This window comes from Nelumbo lutea, chromosome 3 (assembly GCF_056320005.1).
Source record: "Nelumbo lutea isolate HS-2025 chromosome 3, American lotus-T2T, whole genome shotgun sequence".
NCBI classification, from domain to species: Eukaryota; Viridiplantae; Streptophyta; class Magnoliopsida; order Proteales; family Nelumbonaceae; genus Nelumbo; species Nelumbo lutea.
The window spans coordinates 9,356,162-9,380,438 of NC_142686.1; the positions used below are offsets into that span (position 1 = coordinate 9,356,162).

The following is a 24,277-nucleotide window of genomic DNA, read 5'->3' on the forward strand; positions in this document are numbered from 1 at the left end:
GTGGGAATGATACAGTAAACCCTTTATGGAGCAGGTTATGAATCCAAATACCCAATCGAGTCAGAATTATGGATAAATCGACCTGCCAGTCTGGTTCCCATCATCCCATACTCATCGTGCTCACCTTAAAATCAGTTCTTCTGGAATCATTCTTGAATCTTGATCCAATTTCGATTCAAAAATGCTGCATGGACTAGAGTCATGAATATTGAAATTTGGAATTGGGACTTAAGGGATCACCTGCATTAATTTAGAAAAAGCTAAGCCGATCGCCAGGTTTCCACCAATGCAATGTCTAGGGAAGGATAGGTGTATGAACCCTCATCACCCAAGTCACAATGGAGCAACCCAACTGTTGCACCGAGCGACCAAGACCCACCCTTTATACAGTAGCTTAAACATAGTTATTGTTATTTTTGTTTTGATTTAGGCTCAGTTTAAAAGGAGTACAAATACAAATATGTACAATACAAATGTATATAAAAACAACACAAAATACAAGATTTTGCACTGTATTCCTTCCAAATTGAGCGTAAGGTATAGGTTACATGGTTGCATTTCTTTTATTTTCCTTACTTTTTATACGGTATGCAACTTTCCCTACTTCACTATCCTATATATACATTAATGTTTGTATGTAGATTTGGATGTAAAAGGAGCAGCAAGCAAAAATTTAAGCCATATATAAAAAGAGACGAATATACAGCCACATATCTGACTATCTGAGAGTGAAGTTGTTTTGACCTCCGTTACATCAAATACATAAGCAACCTTCTGAAACCTGGAACTACGTGTAATTTCAAGCAAGTTCCGAACTCAGTACAGTTGGGTTTCGCTCATTAGTACTAGATTAAAGACGTAAAGTGTAAGAATGATTTGTTATCAGTTAGCATTTTTCATGAATTAAGTCTACTTGGGAGTATAGGGATTAAAAGGTAGCATCATCCACTTACATTTGCATCACAATAAATAAAGCCCTTGAAATCCATTAATCTCTTCCCATTATACACTTAACCAGATCCAGAATGCGAAAATAATCATAAAATAGAGCAGAATGTTTACCCTCGAGCCCATCTCTACTTACCCGATTCCCACCCGCAAGGTTATTACAAGGGCTCCCACCGACAATAAGATCAAAACCACCGAATGAGCTTATCAATTTTTCCAGTCTATCCCCATTCAGTTGTTGCACATCTGCAATATCGATCAGATTTCCCGTTTGGTTGGTTTGTTCCCACCAACTACGGAAAATGTTTCTGTTTGTTTCTGAAATTTCAACTGAGACTACATTCTTCAAATGGACCCCCAGCCGATGCAGAGCAACTTCAGCACCACCGATCCCTGAAAAGAGAGATAAGACGGAGATGCCATTTGGGAACATGTTCTTCAACACAGACAGATGATAGGCCACTGTGTCAACCTGAAATAAGTCAACCTTAACAGCAGACATTTATATTTATATAAATAGAGAGAATGCAAAGAGAGCCGAGAATGCCAACCTGAAATGAGTTACCCAGTGCTTTGATTCTATCTGTCCGACTGATTCCACCACCCCTTGTGTGGTTCTTTGGAAATCCTAACAACATCTCCATCTCATCAGGCTCAAGGGGTGCAACCTTGTTCCTCCCAACCCAAACCAGATTCCACCTTCGACATTCATCAAGCACATACTTTTGAACTTTCAAAGGTGGCTCACCATCCCAGCCATCAAGGGCTTTGCGTATCCTCTCTGTCAGTCTCGCACTAGCAGTTACTGTCTGTAAGCAATTTAGCTTAGTTCTCCAATCCCACGAGGGCCACCATTTCTTGGTCAGTGGCAGTGCTTCATGAATGGTAAGTGGTGGAATTGGTAGAAGAGGATACCTGTTGTGGATTGGGAGATTGTGAACATAACCTCTTTTTCTAGCAGCTGCACAGAAATGCTTTGAATCAACAAACTCTGGCTCTATGTCATACAGGAATCGTGAAATTGTCTGCCAGACTCCTTTGGGAGCAAGTGCCACATTCTCATAATAAAAATAGGGAGGTCCAATAGCTGCCTCTGGAAGTGTTCTATGGCTCATGGCCAATGGTTCACCTGGGACCCCAAATCCAATCATTGGGTTTGGGAGACGAATTGTATCCTCATCATCTTCATCCATGATCTTCTTCTCACAGGCCTTATGCCTTTTCCTTTCCCACCTCTCATCTTCAAAGTACTCCCTCCTCTTCCCTTTAGGAGATTTGTGGAAATGGCTTGGTCCTACCTGAGAAAATTTAAAAGATGATACCCTGAAAAGATCTTCTGATTGTACCTATCAGAAATAAAGGCAAGGATCAGAAATGTTTTTGATAATTCAAACTAGATCTACAGTTAAAAGTTTATCTACAAATTACTGTACACCAGAATCTAAAATGAGAAAAAGGAAGCACCAGATCTTCAGCAGGTACCTCATCTACATAAGCATCATCAACTGCTTTTGCCATCTCAGCAGCTGTTATAAAATCAGTCAGCTCCATAATCGAGGAGCCTGGACCTGTAAACATTTCAACAAGTAATAAGAATAATAGTTGGAAGAAGTTCCAAGGATATTTACATGAACATCACTTGAAATATGGAGTTTCTTTTTTTTTATCAGCAAAGATTAATTATATTAATAGATCAGTACTAAAAATTTATAAGTAGAAAAGCCCACCTTGCAAATCAAAAACTTGGCATGACTGTTAACACCTAATCAAGGGCAATGAACTAGGGAAAGGGAGAGAACAGAAAATAATACCATCATCTAAAATTTAGAATTATAAAGAGATGCTGATGAACAGAATAAGGAACCTAGAAGGACATATGTCTCAATGTTACCAAGATTAGCAACCTAAGAGGGCGTTTGACAATGACTGAAGTTACTGATGTTAATTAACTATTAAATTTTCAAGGGTATAGTAATCTACCCAACCTTAGCTTCAGCCATCAAGGAACCCACAACCTCCTCAAAAACCTATTTGCTAGAGACAAAGAAGTTTTTCAGTTCAACAACTTTAGCTGTTATCAAACTGCCCCTAAGGAACCATTACAAGGCCATAAATGTCAAAATTTTGAATAAAATGTCAGACAATTTAGCTCATATTCATCTGGGAAGAAACCGAGTTGTAGTAAAATTTACTTTACGCCCATCTCTTTTTATAAGAAATACCATTTCCAAGTCAGATGTATGCATGTTTTAACTGTCATCTTCCAACATTTATTGCAAGTTATAGCTATTAGATTATCAACTTTAGCCCAGATACACACCACATCTATCAATAGCTGTTGATGCCACATCTATAGGGTAGCCCATATCAACCAAAAGCAATAATTTCTTCTCCTTGTCAGATAATGGGTCCATGCTTTCCTGTAAAAGAAATCCGTTAGAACAAATCTCCTTGGCTATAAGGTTGTCAATGGATCAGATCACGACCTGGATCCGTTTGAATGAAATTTATTCAAGATATTCAAATCTTAAATGGTGTATTCATTTATAACAAATCAAATTAGGATATATTTCCAATTGAAATTCAACCCAATAGATAATTGTATACATCTCCAAAATGTAGTCATTTAGATTTCTTCGCACATTGTAGTCTTATTTGTTTACTCAAAAAGAGAAAAAAATTTGTAGGTCTAAACCCTATAAAAAAAAAAAAAACATTCTAACTTCCTTCTTATAAGGATTAGCAATATACAAACCAATCCAAGCCCAATTCATGTACAATTGAAACCATATTTGGATATATGAATATATCATTGGATTCTCATATAATAATAAGATCCACTCCAAGTCCTACATGCTGAAAGCCCTACTGGCTACATTAAAATGACAAAACCCACAAAAGAGCTCCATGGAAGTGTCATACAGCACAGAAAATTGACATTATCAATTTTATTATTCTAATGAAATTACTTTTTATATCATTGCATTAATGAAGGCAGAGGGCTCACTACAAAAAAAAAAAAAAAAGATGGGCTATTTGCTCAGCCAAGGCATTGTTCTAATTAAATTATTATCTTTCTAGACACATAGCATCCCTGAACCTTAGGGCGGCAACTTTTTGCTAAAAATGGCGAAGGTTAGGTCCATATCCAGTCAATCCCTCCCAGCTTATTAGTTAATTTGGGCTTGGCTCGTAATTCTTGGATAGTTAGATCATTCTGGCATATATAATTTTTTTGCAGATCCTCAAGAAATCCTACACCTTCTAGTTGCTGAGAGACTAACAATTAGGTTTTATGGGTTTAATAGTATTCTTCTAACTGTTACATTAAACATGCCACTTTCCATGCATAAACAAATAGAAATACACAAAATATAATTGTTACTCTACTTGTATCTTTTTAACACGTCTAAAACCTACCAAAGTTTGCTTGAAGCTCCACGCTGAGTTCACAGTGCCACAAGATCAGACTTTTGGATCCTAGAGTGTTCAAAAATAAGGCAAGCTCAGATGAGGTGGTGGTGAAAAGGACAGTAATGCTTCTTTCATGGTTGGCCAACTATGCCCTCTTTATAAGCAGAAACTATACTTTCTTTTTTGAACATGGAAACCTATTTGTAATCACATGATTTTCTTGGATGGGTGATTTTATACACAATTTAGATGTCATAAAACATTATAAGTTGTACATTCCCAAAGTACAGTCCCATGTTCATGGGCTCCTTTTGTATCTCTTTTTTTATCAATACAATACTAAACTGTTTCAAAAAAGAGGCATACATCAAAACAAATAAGGAGTTTCTGATAATCAACTTGACAAGCCAAACCTTTTCACCCAATAAGTACAATACTGTAGACCCAATTAGGGATGGCATTTTTCCCCATCCCCAACGGGGACCCGACTTCCCCGACCCGATGGGGTCAGGGATGGGAATTGTTTTGGCGAGGCGGGGGTGGGGACGGGGATTAATAGGAATCCCCGATTGGGGTCGGGGTCGGGGATGGGGATTATGCATATCTATCTATATATATATATATCAAAATATATTTAAAAAATTATTTATAATTTAAAATTTTATTTATTTAAGTATATTTATTTTTCCAATAAATATTGTTATCTAAAAAATTTTGGGGATTCGGGTCCCTGCGAGGAACCCATCCCTATCGAGGATCGGGGATGGAGGACAAATTTCATCCTCGACGGGGATCGGGGACGGTTACGGGGGTTAATTTCATAATCGGGGTCGGGGTGGGGAATATGATCCCCGCCCCATTGCCATTCCTAGACCCAATAGACCAATAAATGGTTAAAAAATGGGTCCTAATTATATAGGTCATTTATGGAACTGAGATATGCACATCGAAATTCACCACCCATGTTAGGAAGACCGTATATAGTTGTCGGAAGGATTACATGGACATAAAGCCAGCACTGTAATATGGTGTTTAGAGCACAAATTTTAGTTATCATTTATTTAAGAGTTCATTCTTTTAAGTAAATAAATCTTTACCAGCAACTTTATCATTTATAGTAATTCCCAAATTTAATACCAATAGTCAATCATTCAGCTAGAGGGTCACCATTGGAGCAGCTTATTTTTTATCCTTTCTTTTTTTTTTTGATGAATAACCACGCTTTTTGTCTTATTTTTTATCCTTTCTCTAATCTCTGAGATATGTATGCTTTTTGTGAATCTTATAAGCCAGGCTTGTAAAGATCATATATGCAACATTTTGTACAGCTATTTGGAGGGGTCTTCCCTCTTTTTAATGCAATACAAATATCTCACTTATCAAAAAATGTATATATTACTAATTAATCAAGCCTTAATATTTAGGTACTGTACTTGAATAGAGAATTAATGCATTCATTTTAAGTACTGGACTGGAATAGTCATTTTTTTATTTTTCTCTATTTTCTCACTAATCACATGACAATATTCATCATTTAGATGAATTTGCAAATTCTTCACTAGATTTGTAACCAATTTGATGAATTATCCTACAGTTCTCATGCAATTTTAAGCATTTTCTCTGAATACTCCTGAAAGTCCTGCATACAATAATGTGTATTTGCTGGTGAAGTGGCACAGTGACAGCATCTTGCCTTTGCCCTTTCAATGCCTTTGAGCAAAACTGTTTCAATTTTTTTCTTTGATATGTTTCAGTATATATTCTGGCATTCAGCTCTCTTTACTTTCTTTACACAAGTAACAGATCAAATAAGTCCAGCATATGCAGCCAATACAGTGGAAAGAAAATAATGCAATAATTTTACATGACAAATTATGATCATCATAAGATAACTCCTTGCAACTATATCATTAAATCATTAAATCATTAAATACAATTTGAATGAGTCAATGCTGTAGAGAGACTGGGCCGAATGGGCCCTAGCCCATTATTATCTTATTGATTGGTTCTGTCTTGTTATTTGTTCTTAACGGGCCTTTAATTCTTTTTATGTTTTCTAAGTATGCTGATGAGGTGGATGCCCACTTAAGGGCAGACTTGTAATTTATGTAATCTTAGTAAGATTAATAAAAGATTAGAGTGGAGAAAGAGGAGATTAGCGAACTCTTTCTTCTTCCTCTTGCTGTCTTCTTCTTCTTCTCTTCCTCTTTTGCTATAATCTGAAATATTTTTACTATTTCTTATTGGTTTGAATCACATCTTGGTATCAAAGCAGGTCTTCCTTCTCTTTTATTTTTTCTTTTCTTTTCCCATACACTCTTCTAATCAAAAGGTGTATGGAGAGATAAGTTGTTGATTATTCAAAGAACTTGTATGCCTAGTTGGTATAGGGTTTGAAGAGTCAGAGTCTAGCTATGGATTGCCAAGAAAGTGGGGCTACTGATTTTTTGCCCAAAACCCTAGCCGCCTAGAGAGTTTCCAGTTACAAGTTAAAGAGATTGTTTGGGTGTGGTGCTCAAGGCTTGGAGGGTTCCTTTTGATCTCCGAAAGTGGGCGGTTGCAGTTGGAAGAGATTTGGGAAGCTCTGGTTGGAGCAGCTACTTCTTCTCTCTTTCTCCCCAGAGGCCAGGTATAGTGAAACCCTAGTTTTGGGATTTTGAAGTGCTAGACTGACCTGAATTAGGTCTATAAAGTTGAAAACCTTGTTTTTTTTTTTTTTCGTCTGACCAATGGAGCAATCTAGAAGTGAGATGATGCAGATCCCAGTGTCAAGGATTGGTCCCGTAGATTCCATTTTGACAAGAGTGACAACAATCAAACTTGAAGGAACAAATTATTTAGCTTGGGCACAATCTGTAAAGATTCATGTTTGCAGTAGAGGCAAACTAGGGTTTCTCACGGGTAGTAAGGAGAAACCGGAAGAGGTTGATCCTACATATGAGAAATGGATGCAGGATAACTACACAGTTATTGGATGGTTGGTAATTCTATGCAGCCCCACATAAGTCAACACTATCTTTGAATAACTTCAGCCAAGGAAATTTGGGATAGTGCTACAAAAACATATCCTCGGAAATTTAATGTTGCAAGGGCCTACAAAGTGAAGAATGATGTGAAAAATCTGAAACAAGGGAAGAGGAGTGTAGTTGTCCACTACTCAATGTTGAAGTCACTATGACAGGAGATTGACGTTATGGAAGCATTTGTATGGGAAAGCACCAAGGATGCAGAGACATTCAAGGAATTTGTGGGAAGAAACAAGATGTTTGAGGTTCTTACAGGACTTAACCCTAAATTTGATATTACGAGACGGAATATTCTGGCCAAGGATGAAGTAACACTTGCTCAGGCATATTCTATGGCGAGCAGTGAAGAGAGCATGTGACAAGTACAGTTACAGAGTCCACTACCTTCAAAACATTTTGCACATGCTGGAATAAAATTAGAGGGGTCAACTAAGAAGAAAGAGGTGATATGTGATTACTGCAAGAAAGGTGGTCAGCCTGAAAAGCCCAAGAATGCAAATGTTACTACAGCATCTAAAGGTGTAAATAGAGAAAGTGAAGAAAAATCTGTTGTGGAGCAACTGGCAGCAATGAAGGCAGAATTTGAGAGATATTGGAGGTTAATTAATCACTTGGGGCCTACCATTGCAGCTTCCTCCTCAAGCAACACCTCTTCATCCGCATTTGCCCATTCAGGTATTCGTGCTTCTGCAAATCATGCTACGGCCTCAAGCAATCATGAGAATTCCTTGGATACTGGTGCATCAGACCATATGACCAGCATATCTAACATTTTTTGTCCATACTAGCTCCTCTCTGGTAGAGAAGATTTCACTTGCCAATGGGTCTCTTGCTCCCGTCTCTGGCAAAGGGAATATGAGATCCTCTGTGAATTGCAACGTAACCTTCTTTCCTACTCATTGTGTTTTTCAGGACCTGAAAACTCATAGGACGATTGGGAGTGGCCATGAGGCGAATGGAATATATTTGCCGAAAATCTCTTATCGAAGTCTTGGACTACCTAGTGGAGTAGCTTTGGAGTCTATCTCATCAGAATTAGTCGATACAGTCATGTTATGTCATTTGAGATTTAGTTATTTGTCTTTTTCAATTTTGAGTCATTTGTTTCCAAAAATGTTTAAGGGAATATCCCTATCGAGTCTTCATTGCGAGTCATGTGAACTTGCAAAACATTGTAGACAATCTTTTTCAATGAGTAATAAAATACCAGTTTCTCCTTTCCATATTGTGTGCACTCTGATGTGTGGGGGGCATATCATTTATCTACTATGGAGGGTTACAAGTATTTCATCCTTTTCATTAATGATTTCTCTCGTTACACCTGGATTTACCTTATGAGATCCCGAGATGAAGTGCCAAATATTGTACAAAAATTTCATGAACTTATTCTTACCCAGTTTAATACCTGGATCAAAATATTCCGATTTGATAACGCAAAGAATATTTTGAGAAAAATGTCTCCTCCTACTTTGATATCTTTGGAGTTATTCATCAGAGTTCTTGTTCCTACACTCCACAACAAAAAGGAATGGCAAAAAGGAAGAACCGACATGTGGCTGAGGTTGCAAGGAGCCTCCTTTTTGCTTCTCATCTTCCTGTCAAGTTTTGGGGGAATGTTGTCCTTACAACTACATACTTGATAAATCGGATGCCTTCCTGAGTTCTAGGTTTTAAAACCCCCTTTAGCCTCTTATTTCCAAATGATGATCTCTTCTCTCTTTATCTCCAAGTGTTTGGGTGCACTTGTCATGTTCATGTTCACAGTCACCAAAGACATAAGTTTGAACCTAAAGCACACAAATGTGTCTTCTTGGGATATGCCTCCACACAAAAGGGGTATTGTTGTTTTGATCCGATTCGTGCCACTCGCTTTGTTTCCAGAGATGTCACATTTGTTGAGTCTGTTTCTTGCTTTGGTACTTCTCCTGAGGGGGAGAATTTAGAGGAGTGGTGTGGAACTTTCCCACCCATAGTACATGTGGCTACTTCCACTATAACATTCTCACAACTCCCGCTATCAATTACAAGGCTTGCAACTTTCCCACCCATAGTACATGTGGTGTGGAAAATATTATTTATTAGCCAATCTGATGATTCATCCCTAGGAGTTAGGAATGATAATTGCATCACCAAGGCCTCTCCCACATCCCCATACAGCATTTCTCCCTCTAAGGTTTCATCATTATAAGAGTCAAACACAGGAGGGGCTAAACAGTCAAATGCTTCTAATTGAGTTTCACTCTCATCTTCTACAAATATCGCCCCTTTTCTTTTATCACCCCTCACACATTCAACAGATTTATGGCCTAGTTCACCACATTTAAAATAGTCCCAAGTGAACCCACCTGGCTTGGATTTGGTCCACATCCTTGGTTTTGATTCAGTCCATGGGACTACGGCTGATTTGAAAGCGGGTTAGGATTATTACATGGGGGTGGTCTGGCCACATTAGTTTGGGTTTGACCGAATTGGTTAGGTCGACTGCTTTGTTTTTCTATCGTTAGAGCATGTTGATGTGCCATAGAAACATCATAGCAGTCAAATAGGTCTGATATATCCCGAATATTTGGTCTCAACCCACCTATATACCTAGCCACCAATTGGTCTTCGGTTTTAGCTAACTCATTCCAGGCCACTAATAGATGAAACTTCTTTGTATATTCATCTACTATATCAGTTCCTTGCTTTAGATTTTGCAATTCTTGATAAAGTAAACGAATATAATTATGGGATAGGAATTCCGACCTCATCTTTGTCTTGAGTTTCTCCCATCTCTTAATCTTTTTCTTGCCTCTCCTCTGCCGCATAACCTTCAATTGATGCCACCATGCTGTTGCTCGTCCTTTAAACCGAGTGGTTATTAAGGACACAACCTTCTTTTTCGAAACTTCCTTGATTCAAAGATTTCTTCTACTACGAAGAGCCAATCCATTCTTCTAGAGTCATGCCTCCTTGGAATTCCAGGATCTCAACCTTGAGACCTGCTTCCCACCGTCTCTGATCACTACCCGCAACTACAACCAACCTGGTTGCTTACCTTGATGATGAAAGGGAAGACATGGAGATACTTGCGTCAGAGTCGTTGTCCCCTATTTCCGACAGAGAACGTAGCGACTTCACCTCCTCAACAAGTGCCTCGATTCGTCTTCTCAGCTCCGCCATTTCCTCTTGTGTTTTGTTGTTGAGTTCATGCTCCATGATGTGAGCTACTAGTTTCTTCTTAGGAGTCATAATCAGAAGAATGATCAACTTGAGCTCCCATACCAAATGACGCAGTACAGAAACGAAACACGTGAGAAAAGCTTCAAAGAAAAGAGCAGAAGTCAAATTTTAGGAAGAATAATTATTCACTAAACAATTAAGAGAAAATTGATAACAAGAGAATTGCCTTAGTCTTCCCCTAACTACTCTTTATATAGGCATACACCCTTATGTCTCCTAATCCTATTCTGAAAACACTCCATAATAGAATCCTACTAAAACTCCTTAAAAAATAAAATCCTGATCTAAGAAAACACTCCAAAATAGAATCCTACTAAAATCTTTCAAAAGGAAAGTCCTAATTGAATATAAATTCGAAATAATGCTATCTTGGTAAAAATAAACTAAGACGGAAACTCTAAGATGGCGCCAACTTGGTAAAAACGTACTAAGATAGAATTCCTGTGATGATGCTATATCGGTAAATATTTACTAAGATGGACCGGTGGCATCATTTCTGTTTCTTACGTGTCTTGGAATGGTCCCAACTTGCATAGAACTTATTGGCCTTCTCTTGTACTGCATCAAAACGGAAATGTACAACCCATTGCATTTCCAAACACCTGTCCTACAGCCTTCTTTCCCCTTCCTACTATTCCTTTCTTGCCACTGTTTCCACACATGTGACTCCTAGATCTATCCCAAAAGCCTTGTCCAAACCAGAATGAAAGAATGCTATGATGACTGAATTAGATGCTTTGCATAAGAATACTTGGGAAATTGTGGATTTGTTTGAGGGAAAGGAACCGGTTGGTTGTAAGTGGGTGTTCACTATCAAGTATCATTCAGATGGTACTACTGAAAGATTTAAGACTTGTTTGGTTATTAAAGGATACACACTCATATGTATGGTATTGATTACTTGGAGACTTTTGCCCCAGTGGCCAAATTGACTTCAATTCGAGTTTTTCTATCTTTATCTGCTAATTTTGATTGGCCACTTCATCAATTCGATGTTAAAATGATTTCTTGAATGGGGACCTACATGAAGAGGTCTATATGTCTTTACCTCCAAGGGGTGTATGGGAAGGAGATGCAAGGGAAGGTCTATAAACTTTAGAAGTCCCTTTATAGCCTTAAGCAATCTCCTAGAGTCTAGTTTGACAAATTTCGAGCTGCCCTTGTTACTTTTGGGTACACACAGACTCAATCAGATCATACCTTGTTTGTTAAGAGGGGAGATTCCTTAGTGACCTTTCTGATTGTCTATGTTCTTGATATTGTGGTTATTGGTAATGATACTCAGGAAGTTACTCATCTCAAAAGATTTCTTAACACTGACTTTGAAATTAAAGACTTGGGTGAACTTAGACATTTCTTGGGAATTGAAATTGCCAGGTCTAAGGATGGTATCTTCATTTCTCAACATAAGTATGTTCTTGATCATCTTGTAGAGACTAGCAACTTGAGTGCTCAACCAGCTTCCACTCTTATAAACCTAAATCATAAGCTGTCAGCTATTGATGGTGAACTATTGATTGATAAGGGAGTGTTCCAGAGACTAGTTGGGAAGTTATTATATCTTTGCATGACTCGACCAAATATTTCCTATGTAGTTAGTATAATTAGTGAGTTCATCCATTCTTCCAGAAATACACATTTAGCAGTTGTTGAGAGGGTTTTGTGCTATCGAAAAGGGGCTCTACGGAAAGGTATCTTGTTTGCTAAGCATGGACACATGAAGCTAGAAGCATACACTGATGTTGACTAGGCTGGATATATTGATGATATGAGGTCCACTTCAGGTTACTGTGCTATGGTGGCAGGGAACATTGTATCATGGAGGAGTAAGAAGCAATCCGTAATGGCTAGATCCTTAGCTGAAGCAGACTACAAAGCAATGGCACATGGAGTTTCAGAACGTTTGTGGTTGAGATCACATTTAGAAGAATTGGGTATAGGCTGTGAGAAGCCAATGATGTTATATTGTAACAACCAGGCCGCTATCAACATTGCACATAATCTTGTTCAACATGATAGAACTAAGCACATAGAAGTTGACAAGCACTTTATATGGGAGAGAATTGCTTCAAGAGAAGTCTATCTGCCATTTATTGCTTCTGAAGAACAGTTAGCTAATGTTTTGACAAAAGGTGTTCCTAAAAAAAAGCTAGTTCACTATATAAGCAAGTTGGACATGATTGATATCTATGATCAGCTTGAGGGGGAGTGTAGAGAGACTGGGCCGAATGGGCCCTAGCCCATTATTATCTTATTGGTTAGTTCTTTCTTGTTATTTATTCTTAATGGGCCTTTTCTTTATGGACCTTTAATTCTTTTTATGTTTTCTAAGTATGTTGATGAGGTGGATGCCCACTTAAGGGCAAACTTGTAATTTATGTAATCTTAGTAAGATTAATAAAAAATTAGAGTGGAGAAAGAGGAGATTATGGAAGTCCTTCGCCATTCTTTCTTCTTCCTCTTGTTGTCTTCTTCTCTTCCTCTTCTGCTATAATCTGAAATATTTTTACTATTTCTTATTGGTCTGAATCACATCTAATCATGCATCTCCTGCAGCGTATATTGCAACAAATGAGATTCCTTAGCATTGCTATAGCCTCTAATCACACCACTAGAATCAACTTTTACTAGAAGTACCAGCATAATCCAATAACCCATGCCTATGATACCAATAAGGGTTAGATAGCAAAAAAAGTGACACCTATAAGGGTTCCAAATCATATTGGATACTTCAATTTTTGGGGTAAAATCCATATCCAAGACCTTGTTCACCACACATGTCCTTTCAGTATTTGGGTAATATAGACCCATGCCTATGTTTTATTAGGACCCTAAACAGAAAGGAAACTTTTAGAACATCATCACCACCTCTAATGAGGACCACAAAAGCAGTTTCATCCTGACTATGCATTTTAAAGAGCAAAACCTATTTGCCAAACTTCAGGTACTGAAGACTCACAAAAACATATAGAATTTGCTGGTCCACCCGCCCACCCTCTAATGAGGACCATTCTATACACATCATAACCAATCACATTCAAAATTATCCCTCCCATAGATAGGCACTACCATCTGGCACCAATCAACAAGTCAAAAGCACCTTATCATGTAGGACCTTGTGGGTCTGCTTATTGAAATGCAACAACATATATTTGTGCCACTAAAGGCCATCATCCAATGTATCCCAGTTATAGGTCAAAAGCACCCTTTCCTGTGAAGCCACGAGGGTCTACTTAGTGAATCACAACCCTTTAAGATATTTTCCATGCATCACTGCATCTGCATAATATATTTGTACCACTAAAGGCCATTATCCAATGCTGGTCCCAGTTATCTAGGGTCTTGGATGGGGAAAACCAATAGTTCAAAGTCAAATGATCATATTTACATTCTACCACTTTATATGTATATTTCTGATTCAATACAAGCTAGTTAACCTTTTCAGGTATCAATTGCCATGGTAGAAAAAGTAGTTGGTGAGTTGAACTACCTCATTTTGAAGATCGTCATCCACGTCTGAGAGCTCATCTATAAGATCCCCTTCATTTTCTGAAGAGGGGTTGGAGTGAACATGTTCAGATTCTCTAGGAGAATTTTCAAGAGCCTGCAAGAATCAAATATGCAATAAACAAGAGCATTGAAACCAAGATCCAAGAGAAAGAATTAAGTTATTAAAAAAAGAGTAATTGAGGACCAACATAGAGAAATGCAAAATGCTGTAATCACTTCTTTCTCTTATGAATGACAAGAAAAGAATTACTACATCAGAGATGCAGAAGAAGATACAAAAGGGACAAGGCCTGAGGTCCCAACAAAAGATACAATGCACCGGATCACCTACCTAAAAAATTGCCTCTCCGACCCCCAAAAGAAAAAGGAAATTATATGAAAAGAAAATTAGCGAATCTGCCATTCATTGAAATGAGGTAAAAAAAAGAGATACGCGCATATACACAACTGCAAACAATGTATACATAAAACCCACCTCCCAAGGAAAACTGATGTTGCATGGAAGCAAGAGAAAAATTTACATAGCAATCAATTTTCTCCTAATTCCTTATAATGAGGAAATGGGAGGAAGCGGTTCAAATGGGCATGCATAAAGAAACTACAAGGATGGATTGGAAACCCCTAGAGCCAAATAAAATGAAGCTGAATTTTGATGGTAGCTCCCTTGGAAATCCTGGGAGAGAAGGAATAGGGGGGGGAGTATTTTGAATTCATCTTGGAGAAATTGTGGCTATGTTCTCATGACCAATTGGGAATGGAGACTCGGTTCAGGCTGAGACAATGGCACTCCTATGGGGACTGAAATTAGCAGAACATCTAGAAGCTAGAGATTTGGAAGTAGAAGGAAACTCACTCTTGGTCATTTCTTGGGCTAAGCAAGTAAATTCAGCTCCATGGGAATACAGATTTGCTTTCAGGGAGATAGACAGTCTTGCTAACATTTTTAACTCTACATTTGGGTGGGTTAAAAGGACAGCAAATGGATTGGCAGATAGTCTGGCAAAACAGGGGCTTGAAAGACCCACTCTTTTTTGGGAAAATTTGTAGCTGGCTGCATTACAATAGTGGGATGCTGTTCTATGTAATCTGGGACTTTTGTAATCCTATTGCAGAGTAGCTAAAGAATCTGTAACCTGCTTTCATTTATTAACTAAATAAATTCTTTTCTGATAAAAAAAAAAGCTTGCATGTCTATGCTTGACATCCTGTGCTATCCACCCTGTGTGACACATTAGCCCATATAAAGTCCATGCAACACTAACAATGCTGAAAGCATGGCTGTATGAACTAATGTGTCATGTGGAGAGAGCCCGTGGACAGAACGGGCTGTCGAACATGAACAAAGTTTTCTCAAGCATTTCCAGTTTTGGTCAATTTGAGCCATTTGATAGTATTTTCTAGTTGATTGGAGTCTTAGGGATAGGGTTAGTCAATTTAAAAAGATCAATTTAGTTTATAGAGTATGATGGTTTGGCAAAACAGGGGGCCTTCAAGGAGAACTTTTTTGGGCTGTATTGTAACTAGGGCTGTTCATAAGAAGGCCCAACCCGACCAAACCGACCAACCCGGACCAACCCAACCCGAGTCGGCCGGGTTTTCATCAGCACCGGTCGGTTTCAGGTTGTACAAATTCATAAACCGATGGTTCGGGTCGCTTAGTTCCTACTTAACTAAAAACTGAAATATCTGAAAATATATATTCCAATATCTATATCTAAAAATATATATATTATGAAATATGTTAGATATATATTTCCAGAAAATATATATTCCAATATATTTGTATGTATAGTTTTGTTTATATATATATATATATATATATATATATATATTTCAGTTTTAAATATATTTCCAGAAAACTAGGTGCCCATGGGGGGCATGGATGAACTTAGAGCCGAAACCGACCCAACCCGTCTCAAACCGACCAGGTCGGTTTTGCTTAACACTGGGTCGGTTTCGGTTTCCATCTCAGATAACCTGTCTCAAACCGACCCAACCCGACCCGTGAACAGCCCTAATTGTAATTTTCTAGTTTGATTGGGGTCAACACTCATTTTCTAAGTGGTTGACAATGTATGGTGATGAATTACCAATTTTAATGAAAGTCACCATTTCCAATACAAAAAAAAAAAAAAAGTAGAAGATAAAATGGCATCATTGTTCTTTCGTCCTACTTTTCAGGGGTAAAAAATTGTCTGTTTTGCAAGATTTGGCGTCATTGGATAAGTAATTGAGCTACCTATTAAACGAGACTAAGATCTTTTAAACCCAAATTAGTAAGTTATGGTCATTTTAGTAATAGGGTATCAGTATGTGACAAGATTTCTTTCTATTTCTTTGGGTGAATCTTGAATTTGTGTTTGGCCTATTTTGTTGCAGTAGGATAACGTGTTGTTAGAGTTCTTTTGGAAGTTAGAGTCCTTGTTTCAGCTTCACTATGGGTTACCTATAGGATTGTCTTACTTTTGAAGCAATTAGAATTTGCTCTTGATCATTTTTGAATCTTAAGTGGAGGTAGAGCCAATTCTCCATATGTTGGGTCTATAAATGCTCATTGTAATTGGAACTTTGAGGTTGAATTAATGGAAAGAAGTTCGTACGAAGTTACCTATTGAAATAGACTGATCTACTTTATCTATATTTCACAATCCGGATCTGAATATCTTTTTCACATAAGATCCTTAACTTCCCTCCTTCACCCAGCAAATTCGTCCTGATAAGACTTTCATCTTTTCTGTCCGATATCAAGTCCCCTTTCAAGTTCCAGCATCATTGTCCGTGACTTAGGGCATGATACAAGCTTATAGCCTCTGAGAAAGGTCCTAATCTCAGCCTTCATCAACTCACCAGAATCTGTTTGGGCCACAGCATTTCAGTAGGCACTGCCGATTGCTAAGGGCCAAGGTTCCCAATGAACACCCATCAAAGATTGACTTAATAGTGTTCAATTTAACACATGGTGAACTTACATCTTTAATAAATGAAATTTGTATAGACAGAAACCCCACTAGCTACAAGGAAAAAGGGTATTTTTCCCAAATCTACCTGAGATGATTATGGTGGAGCCCTTAGAAAACCCTTAAAATGAGAACCCATCTCAGCAGAGTTCTGTTGATTCTCCCCATTAAAGTTCCAGTAAAGGAACATTTCCCCTTGAAGAATGTTCTGCCTCTTTTTCTCAACCCCCCACAGCAGAGAGCAGAAGGGAAGACACTCCAAAGTGATCCAAGGCCTACTACAAAAAGGCAATAGTAAATGGACCCAGACCCTCTCCTACCACCTGCTAGCTGGCCACAAGGACATCAGAGAGGATAAGCCCCTACGAGTGATCCAAGGCCTACAAAAAGGCAATAGTAAATGGACCCAGACCTCAGTTGTGAAAGAGAAATGCATCACAGATGTAAGAGAAATGAGACCACACCTATATTGCACCCACAACATTAACACAAACTGAATTTAACTGCAGCAATATAAGAATGACTACGCAATCAAGTTTACAAGATGACTTCCTTTCTACTCAATCTGCTAAAACTGTAGAGTTGTTACCTGGAAGAACACATATACACTAGATTGGCTAATAAAAATGGGGGGTGACCCCAATCCTGCCTTGTAAGTCAATTTCATATACACTAGATTGGCTAATAAAAATGGCAATGGGCCTTTAAGTACCCAAAAAACATACCTATCTCCATGATGGAGTTCTTGTTAAAATCCTTCATAAAGACAACGATATATAGAACATATTACCTGATCAACAATTAAATGGGTTAAAACCTAGCTATCCATTTGCGTTTTTTATTGAGTTACATCAGACTTTCCCTCTAAATTTTTTTTGAAAGGTAAACTTCCCCTCTTCAAAATAAGTTAAATAGTTCATTTTCAAAGTATATTTCATGAAGTTTTTTGTCCTTTAGTTACATATCCATTGGCATATGTAAGAAACATAACTCAATTTCCACATGGCAGGGTTTGGAGGAAACTTGTGGAGTCAGAAGGGAGAGAAAGAGATAGAGCTGCACTAGCCCCAGTGATCAGTTGAAGGAAAAAGCCTACAATGCAAGGACCTGATGAATAAGAATTCCCATTACAAGAACACCACTGCAGTTGATTTGCATCAGAAAGCAACCGAAAGTTCGAGAGGGGGCATATTTAGCCAGTTTAACTATCAGATCATGACAACAGTAACAATTGTTGAAACCAGGAAAAATAAAGAAAGAAAGAAAGCATTGATGAACTCACTGAGTATGTGAGGAGCAACTCCAGTATTGCTTCTGCATTGCCTTCTCCTAAAAGTAAAACAGAGTCATAATTAATGCAGCCCCTCGTTGTAATGCTAAAGATTATGAAAAATAAGAGCATTTTTACCATTTTCTTCAAGTGCCTTTCCTACTAGCTTTTCAGAGAAGCCCATTCTTACAAAATGCTGAAATAAATTGGACTTTGGAGGACCAGCTGATGAACTTGCCTGAAAAAGACAAAGGAAATCTCTGGTAGATTGGAAATGGCCATCAAAAAGTCTGAATTGTAAACAAGTGGGTGGAATGTCCCGATAAGCATTCCATACAAAAATAGTAAAATTAAATTCAATAAAATATTTTTCATTTAAACAGCCACATAATAACTGGGCAACAGTTAAGAAGAGCATAATGTAGTAAATGACACAAACAAGAATATACAAAGTAAACAAAGGTGGGGGAGATAACAAATATATAAACAGATCATCACAAACCTGTGAAGATAATTAATCATCATTATCAACAAAACAGTTTTCTTCTTTCTTTTATAATAAACCAAGGAAGCATAATTTATTTGTAGGAAAATTTTATAATTCTAATGCAAACTGATTTTCATCTTATATTACAGTGCATTATCAACTGCTCTAATTTTTCAATTGCTGCAACCAGAAATGACACTCCAAGAAGCCTGAGAAGTAACATTGACCTTCCCAAGAGCTGCAAACTCTTCTTGACCAGCAACAGTAGGTGGCAAACAAGATGAGAACGGCAAGTTAGGTTCACGTTCATCTTCACTCTCCCAGTCAAACCCATCACTACCTTCACTAGCAGTTTCTCCATCCTGCACAAAATATAGAACATTATAAAGAAAGACAAATAAATAGGAAAAAAAGTAAGCAAATTATGAAAAAATATGAAAGTAATCTCAAAAAGCCTAAGAGAGAAGGAACTTATATCAGAAACCAATGGGTGATAGGGTTTTCATGAGTTAATAAGAGAGTTAGCAACTGATCACCACTCTGAGAAATGAAGTGACAATTGAAGGAACTTTTACCATTTGCCAGTAAAACCTAGTTTTCCCCAAGCAAGAACTCTGAATATGTTGAAAAGCTGAACTGCACAGAAGAACACCAAGTCAAGGCAACACCAAAAACTAAATTGAACTATAAAGAAATATCCATGCAAAATATGCAACAACAACAAAATCTTATAGTTCAAGCTTCGATTCATAAAATGGCATGGTTGCATGTTGAATTTTATGATTGGATCTTACTGAAATTATCTACAGATAGTGCTAGACAGCTGTAATTGGATCTAGGGCTGTCGATGGGTCGGGTCTACCCAACAGAACCGATTATGTCAGTTCCAGTTCTGTGGTTTTGTCCCAACTAATAATTGGGTCAGGACAGGTTCTTGCTATTCCAAACCGATTATATAGTTAATAATATATAAAGGTTTCCTGGTTTTCATTAATTTTTGTTATATTTTGTCTAAAGGGTAAATTTCATAGACAATATATAAGATCATTTTGGTTAAAAACACTCGTCTTATCAACATATAATCAGATTTCTATTTCACTGTCATTTTTATTAAGGTTATATGCTCACAAATTGAGTTGTAAGTTGTTATTATCATAAGTAACCATACGTGTCAAGTACAATCAAGTTTAATCAGGTCAGACCCAATTATCCTGAATAATAATTGGTTTGGTTCTAGGTATATCTTACGGAACTGGTTAGTAATCAGTTTGGGACTGGTACACCCTGTCCCAAACCTGATCCAACCCATTGATAGCTCTAATTGGATCTGCACCACATTCAATCTGAATCAACTAGGATCCCACATTATACCTTTTAATTGGGATTTGGTTACATCCCTTTCCTTGCTCTTTCACGTCCAATGAGGGCCTAATTCACATAGGCAATATATTATCAAGCATTGCTTACCAATCTCACTCTATGACAAAAGTGTAGGATAAAAATATGATAGAACATTATTATGTAAAAATGGAATCGTTGTGTTGAAGTTTATTCACATAAGAATTTACATTTAGGTGAACTTATTATTACAAGCTTATCTTGAATTTGTTTTTTTTTTTTCAAATGCAACACCATCATGCACAGAAAAAGAAAATACCATCAAAATCTCAAAAATGTTTCCCAAGAATTTCAGACCTTTTAGTACCAATTGGCAAAGAAACAAAATAGCGAGCTGACAAAGACACATATGAAAATGCTGTTACACTAAGATACTTTGTGATTCCAAGATAGAAGCAACCCAATTGGAACATGAAAATCCTCAGGAATTCTTGGTGGAGTATAAGGGGAAGAAGTAAATAACAAGCTGGTATAAATGTTTTTTTTAGAATTGTAACATAAAATGAAATTTCAAAAAGAAAACATGGACATACAATAAAATGACAAGATCATAGTCATTAAGTGAGAAGTATGATTGCTTTTAAAGGATTTTAACCATTAATTCCATCAATATATGAGTTAATCAACCAAAATATCTAACTGAACTGATTTCAAAAAAATAAAAAATAAATCATCATATTGTGTCTCTTATATCACACAAACAGTAAATTTGTTGGTAATAATTGGTAAAACTGTTGATAATAACCATAAGGGAAAATTCCGGATCAGTACCCTGTACTTTGGCTCGAGTGGCAATTTGGTCCCCAAACTTTAAAATGTGACAATTCAGTATCTGAACTTTCAAAATGTGACAATCCAGTACCTGTTGTTAACCAATACGTTAATCATCCGTTAAGTGACATTTGAAAAGTCAAAAATGCCCTAAGAATGCCATCCAATTCTCTTTATCAATCATCCAAACATTGACAATAAAATGAACAGTCCCAAATTCTAGATTCTTCTAAACAGTCACCAACTTTTTTGAATAGAAGAGGCTAGGAATAGGATTTGGGACTGTTCAGTTTTTTGTCAACGTTTGGATGGTTGATAAAGAGAATTAGATGGTATTCGAAGGGCATTTTTGACTTTTAATGTCACTTAACAGCTGATTAACGGACTGGTTAACGACAGGTACTGGATTGTCACATTTTGAAAGTTTGGGTACTAGATTGTCACATTTTGAAAGTTTGGGTACTAGATTTTCACATTTTAAAGTTCGAGGACAAAATTGTCACTTGAGCCAAAGTACAGGGTACTGATCGGGAATTTTCCCTAACCATAACAATACTGTAGATATGAAATTTTCAATTTTCTTGGATGGTATTACATTATCCATAGCATTACAAAGAATGAGAAATAGAAGTCTTAAAATTTATTAACTGATTCTATTAGAGCTCCTAGCTTCCTATATAATTTTTCAAAACCAGATACAGGAAATAAGGGCATCATTATTATCGTGCATTATCAAGCATGGAGAGCATAAAAAAGATATCACAAAATTTCCACTTTCCAATATATCTTATTACATTGCACTAACCCTCCAACTGTTAATTCAGTTTAGTACCCTGCCTCCTTGGTTGAACCAAATCCTTGCTTAGCACAATGCAATGCTAGTCTTTCTCTTCTTTACCCAATTTACCCGCCTACCAAAATTATCAATAAAGTAAACATACTACTCCTGGATAAAGTGGAGACTAGTTTTGACTTGCGAATAACACTTGATTCAGTTAAATCTCTTGGTTTTCCCTTCAGTTGTTTAGGACCGATAAGGTTTCCAGAATGGTATCAACCATGCATTTACTCTGCGGTCACAGTCCCTGACGCTCCTCCAACCAACTTAACAACCACCCTCCACCCAGAAGGAAAAGACTTCGATGTTTTACATACATTTATTTTGATTAGATGAAAAAAAAAATAACAACTTTAGAATCATAAAAAAAATAAAAAGTCTATGCAACAGCTAACACCCTCAGTATTCAACAAAAAAGACAATTCTGTTATTTTCTAAGCCCTTTAACAGGAACCAGAATTGGAGGAGCACACAAATAGAGGAAATCAAAGATTCAAAACAGAACATGCAAACAGTATTTTTCTTTTCTTCGTGTTTTTTACCGACAACTAGGATAACTACAACTATTCCAGAAGAAAATTAGGGACTGCACCACATTTGTAAAACGCCAGAAAAAAGTACCATTTAAACCGGAAAGAAAATTAACGTTACGAGCGACAAATTAAAAGTGATTAAGACCTAAAGTCTACCTAAACAAAGAGCAAAGATTGCTTCAAGTTCAGTAGAAATTCTTCCAATTGAACATCAAAAGAGGGAAGAAAAAGAAAGGATGATGAGAAATAGCAAGAAACTTCACCACGGTAGAGGCGATTTTACCTCTACAACTTCAACACTGGAAAAATCTCCCGATTGTTGCAGCTGTGTCCAGATAGAACGGAAATGTGGTCCATTCTGCTAAAGATTTCCTCCTACGGCAATAATAATAAGAAGAATGTGGTTCTATCAGTCAATGGACGGGAACGGGGAGCTTACCAAAAATGGAAATAATAATTGAATAAACAGCAAATGTCGAAGGGAAGAGGGACAATAGAGCGAGAGAGAGAAGGAATTGCGAGCGTTGCGATTGAAATTTTACAGTGACGGAAAAGCGGGAATGGACTGAGTGGAGACAGGGAAGGACTGAAAAAGTGAAAATGGCAATAATAATAGAAAAGGACATTTTGTAATGGAGCAAAGCCACGACAAGCTAATTTTCACCAAGACATTCTAGCCATCCGATAAGATTTGATTTCGGTATGGATGAGGAGATATGTACTTGGGTAGGATACAGGACAATCAAATTATGATGGGTCACAACTATGCATCAAAGGTCGTGATTTCACATTTTCAATTCTGGGATGATGTAGTTGATTTTTTCTATCAGCAAGTGGACAGTGGATACTGAATAATAGCATTGGAAATCGGGAAAGTGGTATACCACGTATAAAATCTATAATTTTTTATTATAATTTAATAAAGGGTAAATTATAAATACCTCCAGTACTATACTACTTGAGACAAAGAGCCCTTGCGTTAGTTTTCCGTTAAAATTTATCATTATAATATTTTTTAATTCTCATATTATTCTTATAATAAAAAAATATATTATTTATCTTTTTTTTTTTTTGTTATTGTTCATCTTCCCTAACCTCACAATACACAATTAGGATGGAAAAGGCAGCAACGACGATGGAGTGCTGGTTTGGTATGTGGAAAATTCTTCCAATCCAAACCAATCAGCATTTGGTTGACGGAATTGGCCTCAGGGTTGCTGTTAATTCACTTCTTGGAATTCATTGATAGAATGTCCCTGAAAAGGCAGCAACTTTTTTCCAAAATGACGAGGCATGTGACATCTGCAGTCGATGGCAAGTAATCCATAACCTTTATCACTGTCCGAACCGATCCATTTCCATGCAGAAAAAACACCAAAAGTGTTTTTGGTATCAATCGTCGAGATTTTGCTGGTGATCGGAGACTTTTCATAGAGAAATTGAGCGACCAGATTGAGAACGACGAGGAAACAAAGGTTGAACTTGAAGCATTTCATCATATCAGTGAGATGAAGAGAACCCCAAAAACCTCAACTACGATGGGATTTTGATAAAAAGAGACATGGGCTTTGTTTTTCTGAAGGCAAGTTTTAAGTCTTGCAAAGAATTAAAGAAATCTAGTAAAACTAGTTTTGTAATTTTTGAAACCAAGGCAAGTTTTAAGTCTTACAAAGAACTAAAGAAATTGAGAGTGAAAATGCAACGAAAGCACGAAAACTAGTAAAGAAAGATTTCAAATTAATTACCAAATTCAATTCAAGAGAATTCTCCCTTTCACCTCCAAACTAAAACCCAAATTCTCAAACAAAAACGTAGAGGAAAAGGCATCCTCAGTTGGGTGGTGCATGCGGGTGTTTATTCTGTGTAGACAATTAAATGGGTGCCATTAATGTGTAGTATATAT

The 24,277-nt window shown here is 37.1% G+C and overlaps 1 protein-coding gene across 13 annotated transcripts; it reads right to left on the reverse strand.

Moving 5' to 3' along the window:
- Positions 1–864: 864 nt before the first annotated feature.
- LOC148862801 (DNA (cytosine-5)-methyltransferase DRM2-like) lies at positions 865–22,983 on the reverse strand. 13 transcript variants are annotated; one of them, XR_016109975.1, is made up of 12 exons: positions 22,658–22,983; positions 20,206–20,262; positions 19,410–19,470; positions 19,062–19,196; positions 18,486–18,585; positions 18,360–18,406; positions 14,101–14,214; positions 3,269–3,368; positions 2,413–2,516; positions 1,864–2,294; positions 1,500–1,757; positions 865–1,420 (listed from the first exon to the last, which is right to left on the reverse strand). XR_016109975.1 is itself a non-coding variant. In XM_088978433.1 (11 exons), the coding sequence occupies exons 3-11, from the start codon at positions 19,410–19,412 to the stop codon at positions 1,387–1,389; spliced, it is 1,422 nt and encodes a 473-aa protein (XP_088834559.1). In that variant the 5' UTR covers positions 19,413–19,470; positions 20,206–20,262; positions 22,658–22,983; the 3' UTR covers positions 865–1,386. The 13 variants fall into 13 exon arrangements, 10 of the variants coding, with proteins under 10 accessions (XP_088834559.1, XP_088834552.1, XP_088834553.1 ...); XR_016109976.1 differs by lacking the exon at positions 20,206–20,262 and having other exon boundaries at positions 865–1,410; XR_016109974.1 differs by lacking the exon at positions 20,206–20,262.
- Positions 22,984–24,277: the final 1,294 nt, after the last annotated feature.

Excerpts from the sequence above, each read along its gene's own strand:
- LOC148862801 (XM_088978425.1), bottom strand. Across the intron at positions 3,369-14,100 it reads ATGACGATCTTCAAAATGAG|GAAAGCATGGACCCATTATC; the intron begins GTAGTTCAACTC and ends TTTCTTTTACAG. Across the intron at positions 2,517-3,268 it reads AACAGCTATTGATAGATGTG|GTCCAGGCTCCTCGATTATG; the intron begins GTGTGTATCTGG and ends AAATGTTTACAG.